The sequence below is a fragment of the Brassica napus genome, chromosome C1 (assembly GCF_020379485.1).
Source record: "Brassica napus cultivar Da-Ae chromosome C1, Da-Ae, whole genome shotgun sequence".
Classification (NCBI taxonomy): Eukaryota; Viridiplantae; Streptophyta; class Magnoliopsida; order Brassicales; family Brassicaceae; genus Brassica; species Brassica napus.
The window spans coordinates 11,028,458-11,045,412 of record NC_063444.1 but is presented as its reverse complement, the minus strand read 5'-3'; the positions used below and the strand labels follow the sequence as shown (position 1 = coordinate 11,045,412).

Genomic DNA, 16,955 nt, shown 5'->3' with positions numbered 1-16,955 from the left:
GGGAAAAAATCGTCGGTATGTCGTCGGAATAACGTTATTCCGACGACATACCGACGAAACAAGTCCTCGAAAATAACTCCTCGAAAATTCATTTTTCCTCGGAAATCCCTAGGAATTTTCCGACGGAATTCCGAGGAAATAAATTTCCGAGGAAATTCCGAAGACCACCAGTTCGTCGGAAAGCTCCTCGGAATATACCGAGGGAGAACTTCCTCGGGATATTTCGATGGACTTTCCGATGGTCCAATCCTCGGAAGTTCCGACGAAATGTTCCTCGGAATTTTCATCGGAAAATTCCGAGGAAATGAACCCTCGGTATATTCCGAGGGTTCATTTCCTCGGAATTTTAAAAAAAATAATTTTTTTTAAAAAAATAAAATTTTGAAATTTAAATTTGAAAATATAAAATTAAAATTAAAATTGAAATCATATTAGTTAATATTCAAAGTTGTACAAATAAAAATAAAACATTCCGAGTTTTTGGAAAAAAAAAAACTACGGGTCTGGCACGTCCGGGAACACCTCGTTCGGGTACATCCTCTGCATCATCTCCATCTTTTGCTGGTTCAGCCTCCTTTGTGCCTCATAGCCCGCCTGTTGAGCCGCCATCTGGGTCTCCAACAAGGATATGCGATCATCCTTGTCCTTCAACTGAGCCGTAAGTACTTCTGGATCAACAAAGGACGGTGGTGCAGAAGAAGGAGGAACCGACCGGGTGCGACGACCCAAACCGACCAAACGTCCCTTCTTCTTTGGAACCGACTGAAATAGAAAATAGCCAAATTTACAAATTTAAATCAAGAAATAAATGAATTGAACTTAAAAAAAAAAAAGAACTTACGGATTCAACGATTTCGTTGATTCGAAACCGGGACAAGTTGGTCGAAGCCGTCGAAGCATCATCCTTGGTTTGAAGCTGAGAGACTTCGTCTTGCACCTGAGTTTGGACCAGGCTGACCACTTCCCTCACAAGACCGTCATCAATCTGGCCGGTCTTCTTGTTGGTATACGCCCTCTTCATTAGGGCGAGATCATCAACCGACTCGCCATCATTTTCTTCCGCCTTGAAAAAAAACATAAATTAAAGAAACATTAGAAATTAGAAGAAATGAACAAAAAATAAAATTTCAAAACTTAAATAATTGAAGAAAAAGCAGCTGAACTTACCATGCGATCTCCCAGAGATGCAATAGATTGAGCACCCAAGTTATGCTTGAAGACGTCCTTCCCTTTACCTGCGGTTGGTGGAGTTGGTGGAAGAAGTTTCTTTCGTCTCTTCCTTATCCCAATGCGCACACAACTCCGTCCAGACCGTGTTGTTTATCGACTTTGGGACCTTTTAATAAAAAAAAAAAGAAAATAGTTTAATAAATTAAAAAATAGTTTAATAAATTAAAAAATTGTTTAATAAATTAAATCGAACCATATTGATTTCCCACTTCTTCTTCCACTCGTGGATCTGCTTCCCATAGTTGTCCATAACTTTATGGACGAAGTGGTGATAAATAAAGAGCGTCTCATCGGAATTCCAGTTGAATTCTTGCTGGAAAAAAAAACACAATTAGTAGAAAATTTATATTAAAGATTAAAAATTGAGTAAAAAATTAGAATACTTACCACAAACTGACGAAACCACAGATGCTGCTTGTCGGTAGGGAAGTCAGTGAAAGTCGGATGTCCCTTGTCGAGGGTCGAGTACATCATACGGTTGATCCATGCGCTGATCCCATTCCTGGATCGGTTGAACCTAATAAAAAGAACAAACACTTAATAATGAATCAAATTTTAATGAAAAAAAAATATGTTTAATTACCATGTTTGACTCCGTCCATGTGGATACGGAGTGAGATAGGGAAGATGGTCACGACCGGGCTGTCGAACCAACTCCGCAACACTCATCACGCTCAGAGGACCCGGAGGAGCAGGAGCGGGTGCAGCAGCGGGAGCGAGAGGAGCATGAGCGGGTGCAGCAGAGGGAGATGTATGGTAGGAGCTGTGGGGCGAAGGGGAATCCTGAAAATGGCTGGAATCCCGAGACTGGCTCCCCGTACCACCACGACCACGACGCTGTCGAGGCCGGGTATGATCATCATGCGACCTGTAAATTAAAATTTTTTTTTAATAAATATAGAAATATAGAAATTATTTTTAAAAAACAAAAAATCTCAAATAATAGTTTTTAATCACAAAAAAAGTTTTATAGATATTAAAAATGTTTAATAAATATATAAAAATAGTTCTAATAAACAAAAAATAGTTTTAATAAATAAAAAATAGTTTAATAATTGCAAAAAATAGTTTTAATAATATTAAAAATGTTTAATAAATATAGAAATTTATATAATATAAAATATATTTTTTTTTTAAATCCCAAATAATAGTTTTTAATCACAAAAAAAATTTTATAGACATTAAAAATGTTTAATAAATATATAAAAATAGTTCTAATAAACAAAAAATAGTTTTAATAAATAAAAAATAGTTTAATCATTACAAAAAATAGTTATAATAATATTAAAAATGTTTAATAAAATATAGAAATTTATATTAAATACATATATTTATATATATATATTTTTTTAAATCCCAAATAATAGTTTTTAATCACAAAAAAGTTTTATAGATATTAAAAATGTTTTGTAAAATCCAAAAAATCGAATTTATATACAAAAAACGTTTTGTAAAATCTAAAAAATCAAATTTATATACAAAAATCGTTTTGAATAATACAAAAATCGAATTTATACACAAAAATCGAATTGATATACAAAAATCGATTTTATAAATACAAAAAAATAAAAAATTTATAAAAAAATTCTAAATCAATTCAACAAAACAAATTATTCAACCAAATCACAATTCTAAACCTATTATACAACCAAATCACAATCCTAACCAATCACCCTAACAAAAATCTATCAAATCTACACAAAAACCTAACAAATAGAACCTAAGAGAGTGGGATAGGGTCCTTACATGATTTGTGTAAGAGAAGGGGGAGATCGCCGGAGATATCGTCGGAGAGAAGGGGCAAATCGCCGGAGAGGAGGGAGAGGAGGCGCAGAGGAAGAAGAGAGAAATGGGGAAGAAGAAGCGGCTCGTGGTTATAAAACCTAGGGTCCGACGGATAGTATCCGTCGGAATTCCATCGGAATTCCAATTTCAATTTTCGCGAAATATTTGCCCGGTTAAATGAAAATATTCCGAAGAAATTTCGACGGATACTTAAATATCCCTCGGAATTCCGTCGGAATATTCCGAGGAAATACCGAGGAACTAGTGTTTGGGGTTTCAAAACATCAATTTTTTTTGCCGTATTTCATTTCTAATACAATTGTAATGCATACCATTGAGGATTCTTTGTATAGATGATCATAAACCATGAAATAACAAATTTCAAAACGAATTGAAAGTATTCCCTTTACCGTTCATTAAAGTGTATAAGTGTTTCTCTTATGTTGTGGGGATTTCGTTCATACAATCGAAAAAATGTTTATTATAGGGTAAGGAACAAATTTTTGACTTCATAATCAGTCTAAGACACTTAATAAGGGTTATATAAGTGTTATTCAAACCGCAAAACGTTGTTTTCGGTTTTAAATCCCTATTTCCTCGGAATATTCCGAGGAAATTCCGAGGAAACCCTTATCTTCCTCCGAATTCCGTCGGAATATTCCGAGGAAATTCCGAGGAACTAGTGTTTGGGGTTTCAAAACATCAATTTTTTTTGCCGTATTTCATTTCTTATACAATTGTAATGCATACCATTGAGGATTCTTTGTATAGATGATCATAAACCATGAAAGAACAAATTTCAAAACGAATTGAAAGTATTCCCTTTACTGTTCATTAAAGTGTATAAGTGTTTCTCTTATGTTGTGGGGATTTCGTTCATACAATCGAAAAAGTGTTTATTATAGGGTAAGGAACAAATTTTTGACTTCATAATTAGTCTAAGACACTTAATAAGGGTTATATAAGTGTTATTCAAACCGCAAAACGTTGTTTTCGGTTTAAAAACCTTATTTCCTCGGAATTTCCTCGGAATACTCCGAGGGAATTCCGAGGAAACCCTTATCTTCCTCGGAATTCCGTAGGAATATCTATTAAAAAAAAAAAAATCGATGCTAGTCTGTTTCCGAGTCATCATCAACAGATGAATCTGAATCTGGATCTTGGTGAAACTCTCCAATCACTGGTTCATCCTCTACGTGAACGACGGATTCCTCTCCGAAGTCGGTTAAATCGACTACAAGGCCAACTCCAGCTAAATCTTCTGCTGCACTTAAGTTGCCGGATGTGCTTGGTTGTAGTGGGTCTTCCAGCTCAGAACTTCCCTGAACTCGGCCTCTCGGGTTGAGTCTTGTAACAGTAACCCATGGAACATCTCTGTTCCTTACCCGGGGGTACTTGATATAACAAACCTGTAACATTTAAAAAATTATTAGTAAAATTATAAATTAATACACATGATGATGAATCATTCTAAATAATTAACATTTAATTACCTGATCGGCCTAAGAAGCAAGAATGAAAGGATCATAATATTGCAGCTTTCGCCTCGAATTTACTGATGTAACACCAAATGCATCTGTTCTCACACATCGATCTAGAGTGTTGTCGTGCCAATCACAATAAAAAACAGTACAGCGCAATCCAACCATGCCCAAATACTTGATTTCCAAAATCTCACGTATGTGTCCGTAGTATACATCATCTCCTGATGCAGAACAAACGCCAGCATCATAAGTCGTACTCGAACGTCTCCTCTTCTGAGTTGTGAATGCATATCCTCGAGTACAAAATCTCGGATATGACTTCACAACAAATTTTGGTCCAACAACCATCTCGCGTATCCAATCGTCAAATGTTTCACCTCTGGCCAAACCAGCAGACACCTATATTAATAACACATATATATGTTATATCAATAAATTTGAATTAGTATAAATATGTGATAAATGATATTTTAATTTGTTTAAAGCACTCACATAAGTAAACATCCATCCAGAAAATTTTATCTGCTTCATTTCTTCTAGCTCGTCCTCTGTAGCGTATCTATATTCGAACCGCTTTTCTGCCATGAAAATCCTGTACATATGATGACAATAATGTAATTAATTAAGATTTAAATTTCAACTTGTTAAAATAAAAATTTGTAAGCTAATTTATTTACCTTTCATATTGAAGAACATCTTCGCAGATGGTGAGCAAATATGTTTGCAAATTACTGCGCTCCTGCTCAGTAAGTCGACGGTCATTTGGTTTTCCGCTAAGTCGTCCAACGTCTGTGAAAATGTCTGGAACCGTAACATGATATGTTGCCCATTCGCCTCTATCAACATGCCGAGCAGGTCTTCTATTTTTGGTCTGAACTTCTGCTGGAAAGTAGTACTCGGCAAAGTTTGAAGTTTCTTCATTGATCATCTGTGCGACTATAGAACCTTCCACCCTACTTAAATTTTTCACCATCTTCTTCAAATGGAACATATACCGCTCATACAGATACATCCATCTATACTGCACAGGACCACCAAGTTCCAATTCTCTTGACAGGTGAATAACAAGATGCTCCATAACATCAAAAAATGAGGGAGGAAATATCTTCTCAAGGTTGCACTGAATCACAGCTATGTTAGTCTTTAAATTTTTAATACCTTCAAGAGTCACTGATCTCGTATAAATCGCGGAAGAAACCACTTATCCCTGCAATTGCTTCATGAACATTTTGTGGTAATATTTCCTTGAAGGCAAACAGAAGGAGGCGCTGTATCATTACATGGCAATTGTGGCTTTTCAAGCCAGTAAACTTTCCTTCCTTTCTGTCGATACAGTTACACAAATTAGATGCGTAACCGTCTGGAAATTCCACATCGTTTAAAATCCAATCAAAGAACGCATCTTTTCCCTCTGCATCAAGTCGGTATATGGGAAAAGGAGACCTACCATTCTCATCAACATGAAGTTCTGAACGACCACATATATCGACTAAATCTAGTCTTGACTTCAAATTGTCATTTGTTTTACCTTGAACATTAAGGATCGTGTTCATGAGATTGTCAAAAAGTTTCTTCTCAATATGCATGACATCTAAATTATGCCTTAGTAGATGATCCTCCCAGTATGGCAGATCCCAGAAAATAATTTTTTTTGTGCCAGTTATGTAGGTCTCCAACAGCATCTACCGGAAAACGCTCATGTCCACCGACGTCTGGCGTCCTTTCTGCACCAAAATCTCTTAGTTGTGTCTTCAAATCTTTCCCACAAATTTCCGGAGGTGGACTGTCAAACACCCTCTTGTTCTTCGTAAACAAATTCCTACTCCTACGATATGGATGATCAGGTGGTAGGAATCTCCTGTGACAATCAAACCAACACGTTTTTCTTCCGTGTTTTAGTTGGAAAGCATCAGTGTTATCTTGACAATATGGACATGATAGCCTTCCATGCGTTGTCCATCCAGATAACATACCATATGCTGGAAAATCACTTATTGTCCACATTAGTACTGCCCGCATTTGAAAGTTTTCTTTACACGAAACATCGTATGTTTCAGCACCTTGAGCCCATAGTTGTTGCAACTCATATATTAGTGGCTGAAGAAACACATCAAGTGATCTCTTAAGATGCTCTGGTCCGGGAACGAGAATCGAGAGAAACAAAAACTCTCGTCGCAAGCACAAGTTTGGGGGTATGTTGTATGGTGTAAGAATATTGTCTTCCACTCTTGCCAAACGTGCTGAAACCATCAGTACATAATCCAAGGTAGACATTTCTTCTCTCATGCGCAAAGTTGGGATACTTTGATTGGAAATGCTTCCACGCTTTTGCATCTGAAGGATGTCTGATCTCACCATCTGTTGAGTGCTCCGCATGCCATCTCATTGGTTGCGCTGTGCGTTCAGACAGATACAACCTCTGTAACCTTTCCGTCAAAGGAAAATATCACATCCTTTTATATGGCACTGGAACTCTTCCACTCGTATCTTTATAACGAGGCTTTCCACAAAATTTGTATGTAACCCGCTGTTCATCCGCCCTCCAATAAATCATGCAGTTATCGCTGCATACATCTATTACCTGATACGATAAACCAAGACCAGCTATGAGTTTCTGAACCTCGTAGTATGAACCAGGAGCTACATTATCCTCGGGTAGAATACCTTTTACAAAATCAGCAATCGCATCTACACAGTCTTCAGCCAAATTATAATCTGTTTTAATGTCCATCAATCTTGTAGCAGATGATAAAGCTGAATGACCATCTCTGCAACCTTCGTACAATGATTGCTTTCCAGCATCCAACATATCATAAAATCTCCTAGCTTGTGCATTGGGTAAATCTTTCCCTCTAAAATGATCATTTACCATCTGCACAGTACCTACACCATAATCTACATCCCTTCTAATTAGTTCTTCTAATCTAACCGCTGGCTGAGGTTCGCTAGTAGTACCATGTTCATAATCAGTTTCCCCATGATGATAGCAAATTTTGTAACTTCGTGTAAACCTACTCAAATATAGATGAGTCCAAACATCCCACTCTTTAATAACCTTTCTATTTTTACAATTAGAGCAAGGACATCTTAACATACCTGTTTTTGCTTCCGGTTGTCGGTGAACTAACCCCATGAATTCGGTAATACCTCGTTGGTATTCTTCCGTAAGCAATCTTGTGTTCGGATCCAAATGAGGTCGATCGATCCAAGAACGAAAATAATTTGAAGAAGACATGTTTTTTATGAATCAAATTCGTGTGTAAAGAGAGTAAGAGGGAGGATGAAGATATGGAGTGAATGAAGAGGAAGAGTGGTGCTTGTATTTGTAGTTGAAATCCTACCGACAGCCCGAGGAAATTCCGTCGGAATTCCGACGCCAACGGCTAGTTCGTCGGAATTTCCTCGGAATTTTTAAAATCTCCCAACGGCTCTCTAACGGCTATAATATATCCTCGGAATTCATCGTTTTTTTCCGAGGAATACATTTTTCCTCGGTATTCCATAAGAATATTCCGACGGATTAATATTTCCTCGTAATTCCGTCGGTATATTCCGAGGAAATTCCGAGGAAACCAAATTTTGTGTTTCCTCGGAATTTCCTCGGGATATTCCGAGGATTTCATTTTTCGTCGGAATGTCCGTCAGAATACCGCTGTTTTCTTGTAGTGCATGTCTTAGATTGTGGTTCTTCTGTTAGGAGATTGATTTTATAGTTGTGTTCGATACTGTCTGTGGATTGATTTGTTTGTTGTGTTGGATCGATTGACATTTTGTTGCTACTTTATTAATATTGATTTGGTTTGTGGATGTTGATTCAATTTTTTGTTTCTGTCTTTGTGTTCTGGGATGGTTGGATCACATACGCTTTGATTTGTTCTGTGGAATGAGACACGAGGAAGGTTCTTCGAACAAAGGACTACAATTACAATACAGGTTAGTGCTACCATTCTGTGATGTTTTGAGTGTGTTTATGTGATGAATTGAGTTAGGTTCCGTGATGAGTTGGTTATGTATCTTGTGTGATTAATGGTAAGCTAGGAATTGTGTGATGAATTTAGTTAGCTTCTTCTGTGATGATTTGAGTTGGTTCTGTGATACTGTCTGAAACGAATTGGTTGTTTTTAGTTTTCAATTGCTTTAGTTTTGAATTGAATTGGTTTTGTTCTCTTGTCTGAAACGAATTACTTTAGTTTCGAATTGAATTTAGTGTTGGTTGAGTGTTGGTTGTTGGTAATTAATAGAAGCGATGTTCTAGTTGATGCTTTTGAAATAGAAAAGTTGAATGCGTTGGTTGAGTGTGTTGAATGCGCAATCTCTTTTCTCCCTCTTTCTTGCATAAATTCGAATCTATGTGTTTCTCTTCCACATACGAAACTTGAATGCACAATCACTCTCCTTCTCCTCTGTCTCCTCTTTCTCCTCTGCCTTCTCTTTCTCCGCTTTCTCCTCTTTCTCCTCTTTCTCCTCTTTCTCCTCTCTCTTTCACTTCGCAAATGGATTTCAATCCGTTTGAGGACTCTTCTAACTTTGTTGAACTATTAAATAGTCAACAAAAAGTTATCTTCGGTAACTTATCAGATACCGTTTCCCTCTCATCATCGGAAGTTCCTAAAAAAGGTGGCAAGCCTCGTCCAGAGCGTAAGGAACGAAGGACCTGGACGCCAACAGATGACATAGTGCTAATCAGCTCATGGCTTAACACTAGCAAAGACTCCGTTGTTGGCAATGAGCAAAAGTCACTCGCCTTCTGGGAGCGAGTTGCAACATACTTGTCCTATAGTCCTAAGCTTGCGGGCTGTGAAAGACGAGAGGGATCTACGTGCAAGCAACGTTGGCACAAGCTAAATGATCTAGTTTGCAAGTTTTGCGGGGCTTGTGAAGCAGCTACCAGGGAGAAAAGTAGTGGTATGAACGAGAATGATGTTATAAAATTAGCCCACGAGATCTTCGTCTCCAACCATAAGAAGAGGTTCACACTTGAACATGCTTGGCATGAGCTTCGCCATGACCAGAAGTGGTGTGAATCTTCTACAACTAAAAATGAAAGCAGCTCGAAAAGGAGAAAGTGTGGGGATGGTTCACATTCTGCAAGCTCGCAAGTAAATGAAAACGATGAGGGAACGAATCATTCCATAGGTGTTAAGGCAGCAAAGGCCCGTGGAAAGAGGCCGGTGGTTGAGGGGAAGGAGCTGTCTGACTTCCAGTCTATGTGGAGCCTTAAGAAGGCGGATTTGCAACTGAAGGAAAGGCTTTCCAAGATGAGGATGCTTGAGAGTCTTGTTGCAAAGCCATCACCGTTAGCTGATTATGATGAAGCTTTGAAGAAGAAACTCATAGCTGAGTTGATTCCTAGTTAGATTAAGTGTAATGTTTAAGTTTCATGTTATGTATTGTTTCATCTTTAATTTTCATGTTAAGTCTCGGTATGTTTCATCTTCATGTTGGTTTCCCTGTTTCATCTTATGTATAATGTTCTCTAGTTTTAATATAAACGCTTGTCTTAATATAATGTTCTCTGCTCTTGTTCTTAAAATTGTGTTTATATTAATGTTCCGGTCAATTTTATTTAAAATGGTCTTGTTCATCTTCATTGCAGGAGCATTGGTCGATGACAGAAAAGTGAAGGATCATGGACTTGTTGTTTGAAGTGGTGTAGTGTCAGAAGAGACAAGTATAGAGAAGATCAGAAACGTTTGAAGGATCACGGACTTGTTGTTTGAAGTGGTGTAGTGTCACGGACTTTGTGTCTTGTACTCTTGTAGTGTCTTGTACTGGTTGTGTCGTGTTAAGACTTGTGTCTTGTAGTGTCTTGTGACTCTTGTAATGTCACTTTTGTAATGTCTTGTGACTCGTTTCTTGTAACTCATTTATAAACTCTCAACACTCACATATCTCTCGACTTGTAACTCATTTATAAACTCTCAACACTCTCTATATTCTCTCTTTTATCATTTATAAACCGAGAAGAACACTTAAACAAACTCTCAAGTCTCCCTATAGTCTCTCTTTTGATTCTTAAATAAACTCTCAACACTCTCTATATTCTCTTTTATCTTCTATAAACCGAGAAGAAAACTTAAACAAACTCTCAACTCTCTCTATATTCTCTCTTATTATTCTTAAACAAACTCTCAAGTCTCTCTATATAAACTCTTTTTCACAAGTTTCTCTATATTTTTTTTTCACCCCTATGGCTTCTTCTTCTCAAAACACTTTACACGAGGAGTTTGATGATGCATTTGATGAGCTCTTTGATCAACAATTTGATCAATATTTTGATCAAGCGTTTGAGAAGTTTACTATTCAAGGAGACCGAGAAGAACGAAGAAAAAAAAGAAAAAAACGAGCTTAAATCGAAAGAAATCGTGAAGAAGGGCATATTCGTTTATGGAATGATTATTTCAGTGATACTCCAACGTATCCTGATAATTTATTCAGACGCCGTTTTAGAATGAACAAGCCATTGTTCATGCACATTGTTGATCGACTCTCCAACGAAGTTGAATATTTTCGGGAAACGAAAGATGCTATCGGAAGGATTAGTCTATCTCCCCTTCAAAAGTGTACTGCAGTCATTCGTGTCTTGGCGTATGGTTCCGCAGCTGATACGGTCGACGAATACCTCTGGCTCGGTGAAACAACAACTCGGTTATGTGTGGAAAATTTTGTGGAAGGGATAATATATTTGTTCGGCGATGAGTACTTACGAAGACCTACACCGGCTGATCTTCAACGTCTACTTGATGTTGGAGAGTATCGTGGATTTCCCGGGATGATAGGCAGCATCGATTGTATGCATTGGGAGTGGAAGAATTGTCCCACCGCTTGGAAAGGGCAATATCCTCGTGGTTCGGGTAAACCAACAATCGTTTTAGAGGCGGTTGCTTCGTATGATCTTTGGATATGACATGCGTTATTTGGACCTCCAGGTACCTTAAATGATATCAATGTTCTTGATCGCTCACCTATTTTTGATGACATAATAAAAGGTCAAGCTCCAAATGTCACTTTCACCGTCAATGGAAGAGAGTATCATATGACTTACTATCTTACCGATGGTATTTATCCGAAATGAGCAACTTTTATCCAATCTATTCCAATACCACAAGGTCCGCAAGCAGTTTTATTTGCTCAACGTCAAGAAGCTGTCCGAAAAGATGTCGAGCGTGCTTTTGGAGTCTTGCAAGCTCGCTTTGCCATTGTTAAAAATTCAGCGTTGTTTTGGGATAAAGCCAAAATTGGAAAGATAATGAGAGCATGTGTCATACTCCATAATATGATTGTACAAGACGAACGAGATGGATACACTCAATTTAATGTTTTAGAGTTCCAACAAGGAGAAGACCACGAAAGTTCACATGTCGACCTCACATATTTTACATATATCCCTTCAAATATCGCAAATATGGTGGGTGTTCGAACAAAGATTCGTGATAGATAAATGCATCAACAACTGAAATATGATTTGGTTCAACATATTTGGCGTAGATTTGGACGTGACGATGACAACAACTAATCTCCCATGCTTCTTTCAAATATTGTTCGTTTATTGTAATAATCTTTGTTTTCATGTTTTTATTTTAAAGTCTTTGTTTAAAATGTTATCTTTTATTATGTTTTATGTAATATAAAATTTTTAATTTTAATAAAATGTTTAACATTATTTTATTTTTAAGAAACACAAAATAAGAGACTTGTAATGGAGGCATACAAATATATAGTTTCTTAATCAAGTCTCTTAATCAACTTTATTGATTAAATACAATTAAAAAAAATAAGATATCTATGGGGTTGAGGGATAATGGTGCTCTAAGACCCCTTTACCTCACTTCTTACTTGCAGAGATGCTAAATCTGCAACTACAAGAGCATCATTTACTAATACCATAGTGTTCACGGAATGATATACTAGAATGTTATAAGCAATTCTGATTTTATTACTTATGTATAAACAGATATATATGCGTCGTACTATCAAGACAAAGTTATAATTTAATAACTACTGAACTGAAAAAAAAAAAAAAAAACTACTGAACTGAAAAATTAAAATCCAAAAGAAAATTTTCACAATAGTGAAATCAAACTTGTTATCTATTGGAAGCTTTTTTATTCCCCGCACAGAATGATTACACTATGCTATACAATTATATGCGGTGGCCCTTTGATAAAAAAAAAAACGTAGTGGCCTTAAAATGAATTTAAAGCTTTTACCAAAAGAAGAAAGAAATTACGTAATGCTGTTTCTAAAAATATAAGTGCAATGTACAAGACTACTAGTGAGTCAGGTCTAGGTTATATAGATCACTATAGGCATAACATAAAATGGCAAATTTAATAAAAAGCATTGAAATAATAATAATAATAAAGACGATTACCGAATATTAAGCATAAAAATATCAAATTTTATTTTGTTTTCTCTCTCCCCTCATTCATGATAAATCTAGGGTTTCTGAGAGAAGTTCCCAGAAATCTGTATCACACGCCCTCCTCCCAAAATCTCTCTTCTTCTCTTTATCTACCTCTACCGATCGATAAGATAAATAGATATAAATATACACACAAATAGAAAAACACATCAATCCAAGCGCATACACATACAAATCAAGAGGTTAAATCTTGATATCCGTCTTTAAGTTTTTCGTTGATCCATTAATTTCTATTTATAAATAGCTTCCTTTTTCCTTCTACAAGTCGATTTTAGTTTTAAGATTTCATCCTTTTCGCTGTTCATGTTATTGTGAACCATACATAATTCATCTAATTAATTTTAACATTTAGATAGTATTCTTATTTTATAGAGTGAAATTAATCTGTTTTGTGATTAAACTAAAAAGCAGAAGATTATTTTGATAAGGATTAAATAAGGATGGTGAGGGGAAAGACTGAGATGAAGAGGATAGAGAACGCAACGAGCAGGCAAGTGACCTTCTCCAAGAGAAGAAATGGACTTTTGAAGAAAGCCTTCGAGTTATCAGTCCTTTGTGATGCTGAAGTTGCTTTGATCATCTTCTCTCCAAGTTCCAAACTCTATGAGTTCTCTAGCTCTGGGTACGTACATATGTGTATCTTATCCTCTTCTCTATTTTATCCATCTACTTGAGCTAAACCTCACCGATCGATTAGGACTTAGGGGTAATCCGGTCCGATGTTACCAGAGATTCAATGGATTAAATTTGGTTATGTGATTGTCAAAGTCGTGATAGAGAGTGTTTCAGTGGTGATTTTTGTTATTAAAAGTAGATCGGAGAAAGAAACTGGAGTACTTTTGGTAGGATTGTAGTTTAGTAACCAGATTTACATGGCACTGCAACCTATGATGTATATATATGTATATATGTGTACTTGTGTGAGCCATCCACTTCTTGCTGTAGATGACTTGATCTATCCGACTAACACACACACACTCTCTCTCTCTCTCTGATGAGATATTTTTGATCTGGAAACTTTAATGTTTATCCATTTATAAGTATAACAAAGAAAAGTCAATGCTATCCTACATATGATATCTAGTTAGTTTTTCTTTTTGAGCAAAATCGAGTTAGTTTCTTATATGTGAGTTTTGAGCATAGTAGTAGTGTCCTCTAGTTACTCAAACTAGGCCTATATGTTTTTATCAGAATGCTCATGAATTTGGCAAAATACCATACTTGGAAGTACCAGTATGTTTCCTTATTTAGACATGTTACAAGTGTGTGTGTGTGGGGTTCTCTCTATAGGTAATTATATATAAAATATACACATTAGTATATACATATATGTTTTTTTTTCTTACGAACGTTTGAAAATAATGGATGGATTACTCATTTATGTATGAACAGACATGTGTAAGCATGGTGAGTACATGATGTAAAACATTTGTACTCTGATAAATATGCGAGGCTACATGCTTCTTTTGATATGTGTGTATATGAATGTATTATCTAAATGTATATAAATATGTGAAAATGTGGCAACAAAGAGAGATTTTGCTTCACTTTTCACACACAAACGCTTTACTTCAGCAATGACAGTGAAGGAGTCGGCGCATGTGTGTAGATCAGAATTATATTCATTCTATGTTTTCTCTTATTTTTATGTATTTAATTTAGTTATAATTTTTCTGATCATTTTGTTTGATGCTGATTAAACATATATATAGAGTAAAACGATTAGACACTTCAAGAATATACGTGTACTCACGTGTCTTTTGAGCAAAGCCAAGAGAGGTTAATCACAATTAACTAGGCATTCTTAACCACATAATCATAGTGTTAACACAGTGTTTAATTATATTTAAAGGGCGAAGGTTATTTATTTCAGCATCGATTTGAGCATGTCCATGTGCATCTATATATACAGTCTGTATGTATGTGTTGCTATGGTATTTACTATCTTTTGCATTTTGAAGTAAATGGGAACAAATCTTTACATAGAACAAGAGGAACGAATTTTCTGTTTTCATTTAATCAAATGAGAAGATTTTGTTTCAAAATTAGAGGGTATCCGAAACGAAAAATGGTTAAAATATATTAGTCATATATATAACATATCATCCTCGAACACATGAGATCATATCCTAACTTTTGGTAACAATGCAACTAAGCATTATTTACATGATTAATTCTCTTTGTTTTTCTTATCACAACATGAGATCATATCCTAATTAAGTTTTGTTTTTGACTCTCTTTGGTTTTCACTTAATTATTTTCAGTATCGCAAACACAATAGAACGATACCAGAGACGAGTCAAAGAAACTGGACTTAATCACAAGAGAGATGATAATTCTCAGGTAATCATAACTCTTTATGAATCTTTGATTTTAGTTATGCTTCGAATTAATTCTCATTCATATTTTGGTTGACAGCAAGCAAGAGACGAGATATATGGTTTAACAAAAAAAATTGAGCAGCTAGAGATATCTAAACGGTTTGGAACTGTTAATATCGGATGAGCAAATTATTTACTGATTTGAATTAGAAACTGTCATATCATGTAACTTGTATATCAATTGCAGGAAATTGCTTGGAGAAGGTATTGATGCATGTTCTATTGAGGAGCTGCAACAGTTAGAGAATCAATTAGAGCGAGGCTTGACCAGGATAAGAGCCAAGAAGGTAAATCTTATTGACAATCACACTATAAATGTATATATGATTTTTTATATATATATTTATGTAGAACAATATATGTCCTTCTATTAAACATCTAATATGCTGTTTAATTTCGGTCTGTGAAGTTCCATGTTTGAGTATATCGTTGCCGTCTATGTGCATGATTTGCATGCCTTCACTAATGATATTAAATTTCGGTCTGTGGAGTTCCATGCTTGAGTATATCGTTGCCGTCTATGTGCATGATTTGCATGCCTTCACTAATGATGTTATCAATCTCAAGATAATATTGTAATTAATAAAGAGTATCTACAACGCAACTACATCTAGTGTGGATATATGGCTTAAAGATACACTGGAATGTACATGCGAAGGTGTATATATTCACTAAATTATTTAACTATGCAAATTTTTGCTTACATATATTTGTATATTCAATTGTTTTCAGTACCAACTACTCCGTGAAGAAATCGAGAAGTTGAAGGAAGAGGTAAAACAAAATTCACATTTACTCTTATTATTTCTCTAATTCGTATGAACACATCTATTTATATACTAATATAAGTAAGTAATGTTTTTTTTCCGATTTTCAATACTTTAAGTAAGAAAAAGTTCTCTGTTCCTTGTCAAAATCTTAGGAGAGGAATCTCATTAAGGAAAATACAGAGCTGAAGGAGAAGGTATGCATATGTTTTCCTCTAGTGGTAAATGTTACTACTGTAATGAAATGAAAATGTTTGCTGATTAAGAGCTTTGGTGAATTGTAAATAAAAGTTGCATGGGATGGGAGCAATAGTAGTAGCATCATCATCATCAACCTTATCATCAGCAGAAGTGAACATGGATGACAATGGCAACATGGAAGTGGAGACCGGTTTGTTCATTGGACCTCCTGAGACAAGACAATGGAAGAAAATCCCTCCTCAAAACTAATCATCAAGAACGTGTGTTATTTATGAACCTTATTATATATATTTTCTTCCAAAAGTCTGAGATGTCAATAAGTTAAATACCTATTACATTGTGTATTTAACTGGTTAAGGAGTTAAAATAAAAAAAAAATGTTTCATGTAAACCGAATAGGTTAACCATTAGGTTGTTTTTCAAGTTAACGTAGTCTAAAGAGAATAACGCGGACTAAACCGAATTGGTTAACAATTAGCTTGTTTCTCAAGTTAACGTAAATCTAAAGAGAATAAAAATGATTAGCCCACCACTAAGCCTTCTGGATTTGGGTCCACGTCAATTATGTGTGTGTTTTTCCATAAAAGAAAAAGTGAAGACATTCAAGTGCCTGTCACTTTCCGGCGAATTTGATTCTGTACAGACTTTAGACATCTCCCTCTCTTTACCTGCCTTTTTTTTT

The 16,955-nt window shown here is 35.7% G+C and overlaps 2 protein-coding genes across 3 annotated transcripts; both read left to right on the top strand.

The window, feature by feature from the left end:
• The first annotated feature begins 8,992 nt into the window (after positions 1–8,992).
• LOC106373056 (glutathione S-transferase T3-like) lies at positions 8,993–9,856 on the top strand. Its single transcript, XM_013813287.2, has one exon. It carries the CDS (start codon positions 8,993–8,995, stop codon positions 9,854–9,856), a length of 864 nt encoding a protein of 287 aa, XP_013668741.2.
• Positions 9,857–12,913: 3,057 nt separating this feature from the next.
• On the top strand, positions 12,914–16,763 carry LOC106374375 (agamous-like MADS-box protein AGL19). Of its 2 annotated transcripts, none has more exons than XM_013814422.3 (8): positions 12,914–13,106; positions 13,336–13,546; positions 15,189–15,267; positions 15,343–15,404; positions 15,493–15,592; positions 16,038–16,079; positions 16,228–16,269; positions 16,364–16,763. In XM_013814422.3, the coding sequence occupies exons 2-8, from the start codon at positions 13,365–13,367 to the stop codon at positions 16,520–16,522; spliced, it is 666 nt and encodes a 221-aa protein (XP_013669876.1). In that variant the 5' UTR covers positions 12,914–13,106; positions 13,336–13,364; the 3' UTR covers positions 16,523–16,763. The 2 variants fall into 2 exon arrangements, with proteins under 2 accessions (XP_013669876.1, XP_013669875.1); XM_013814421.3 differs by having other exon boundaries at positions 12,915–13,106; positions 13,353–13,546.
• The last annotated feature ends 192 nt before the right edge of the window (positions 16,764–16,955 follow it).

Coding starts and splice junctions, on each gene's coding strand:
- LOC106373056 (XM_013813287.2), top strand. CDS start 8,993: ATGGATTTCAATCCGTTTGAGGACTCTTCTAACTTTGTTGAACTATTA.
- LOC106374375 (XM_013814422.3), top strand. CDS start 13,365: ATGGTGAGGGGAAAGACTGAGATGAAGAGGATAGAGAACGCAACGAGC. Junction 13,547..15,188: donor TATGAGTTCTCTAGCTCTGG/GTACGTACATAT, acceptor AATTATTTTCAG/TATCGCAAACACAATAGAAC. Junction 16,270..16,363: donor ATACAGAGCTGAAGGAGAAG/GTATGCATATGT, acceptor TGTAAATAAAAG/TTGCATGGGATGGGAGCAAT.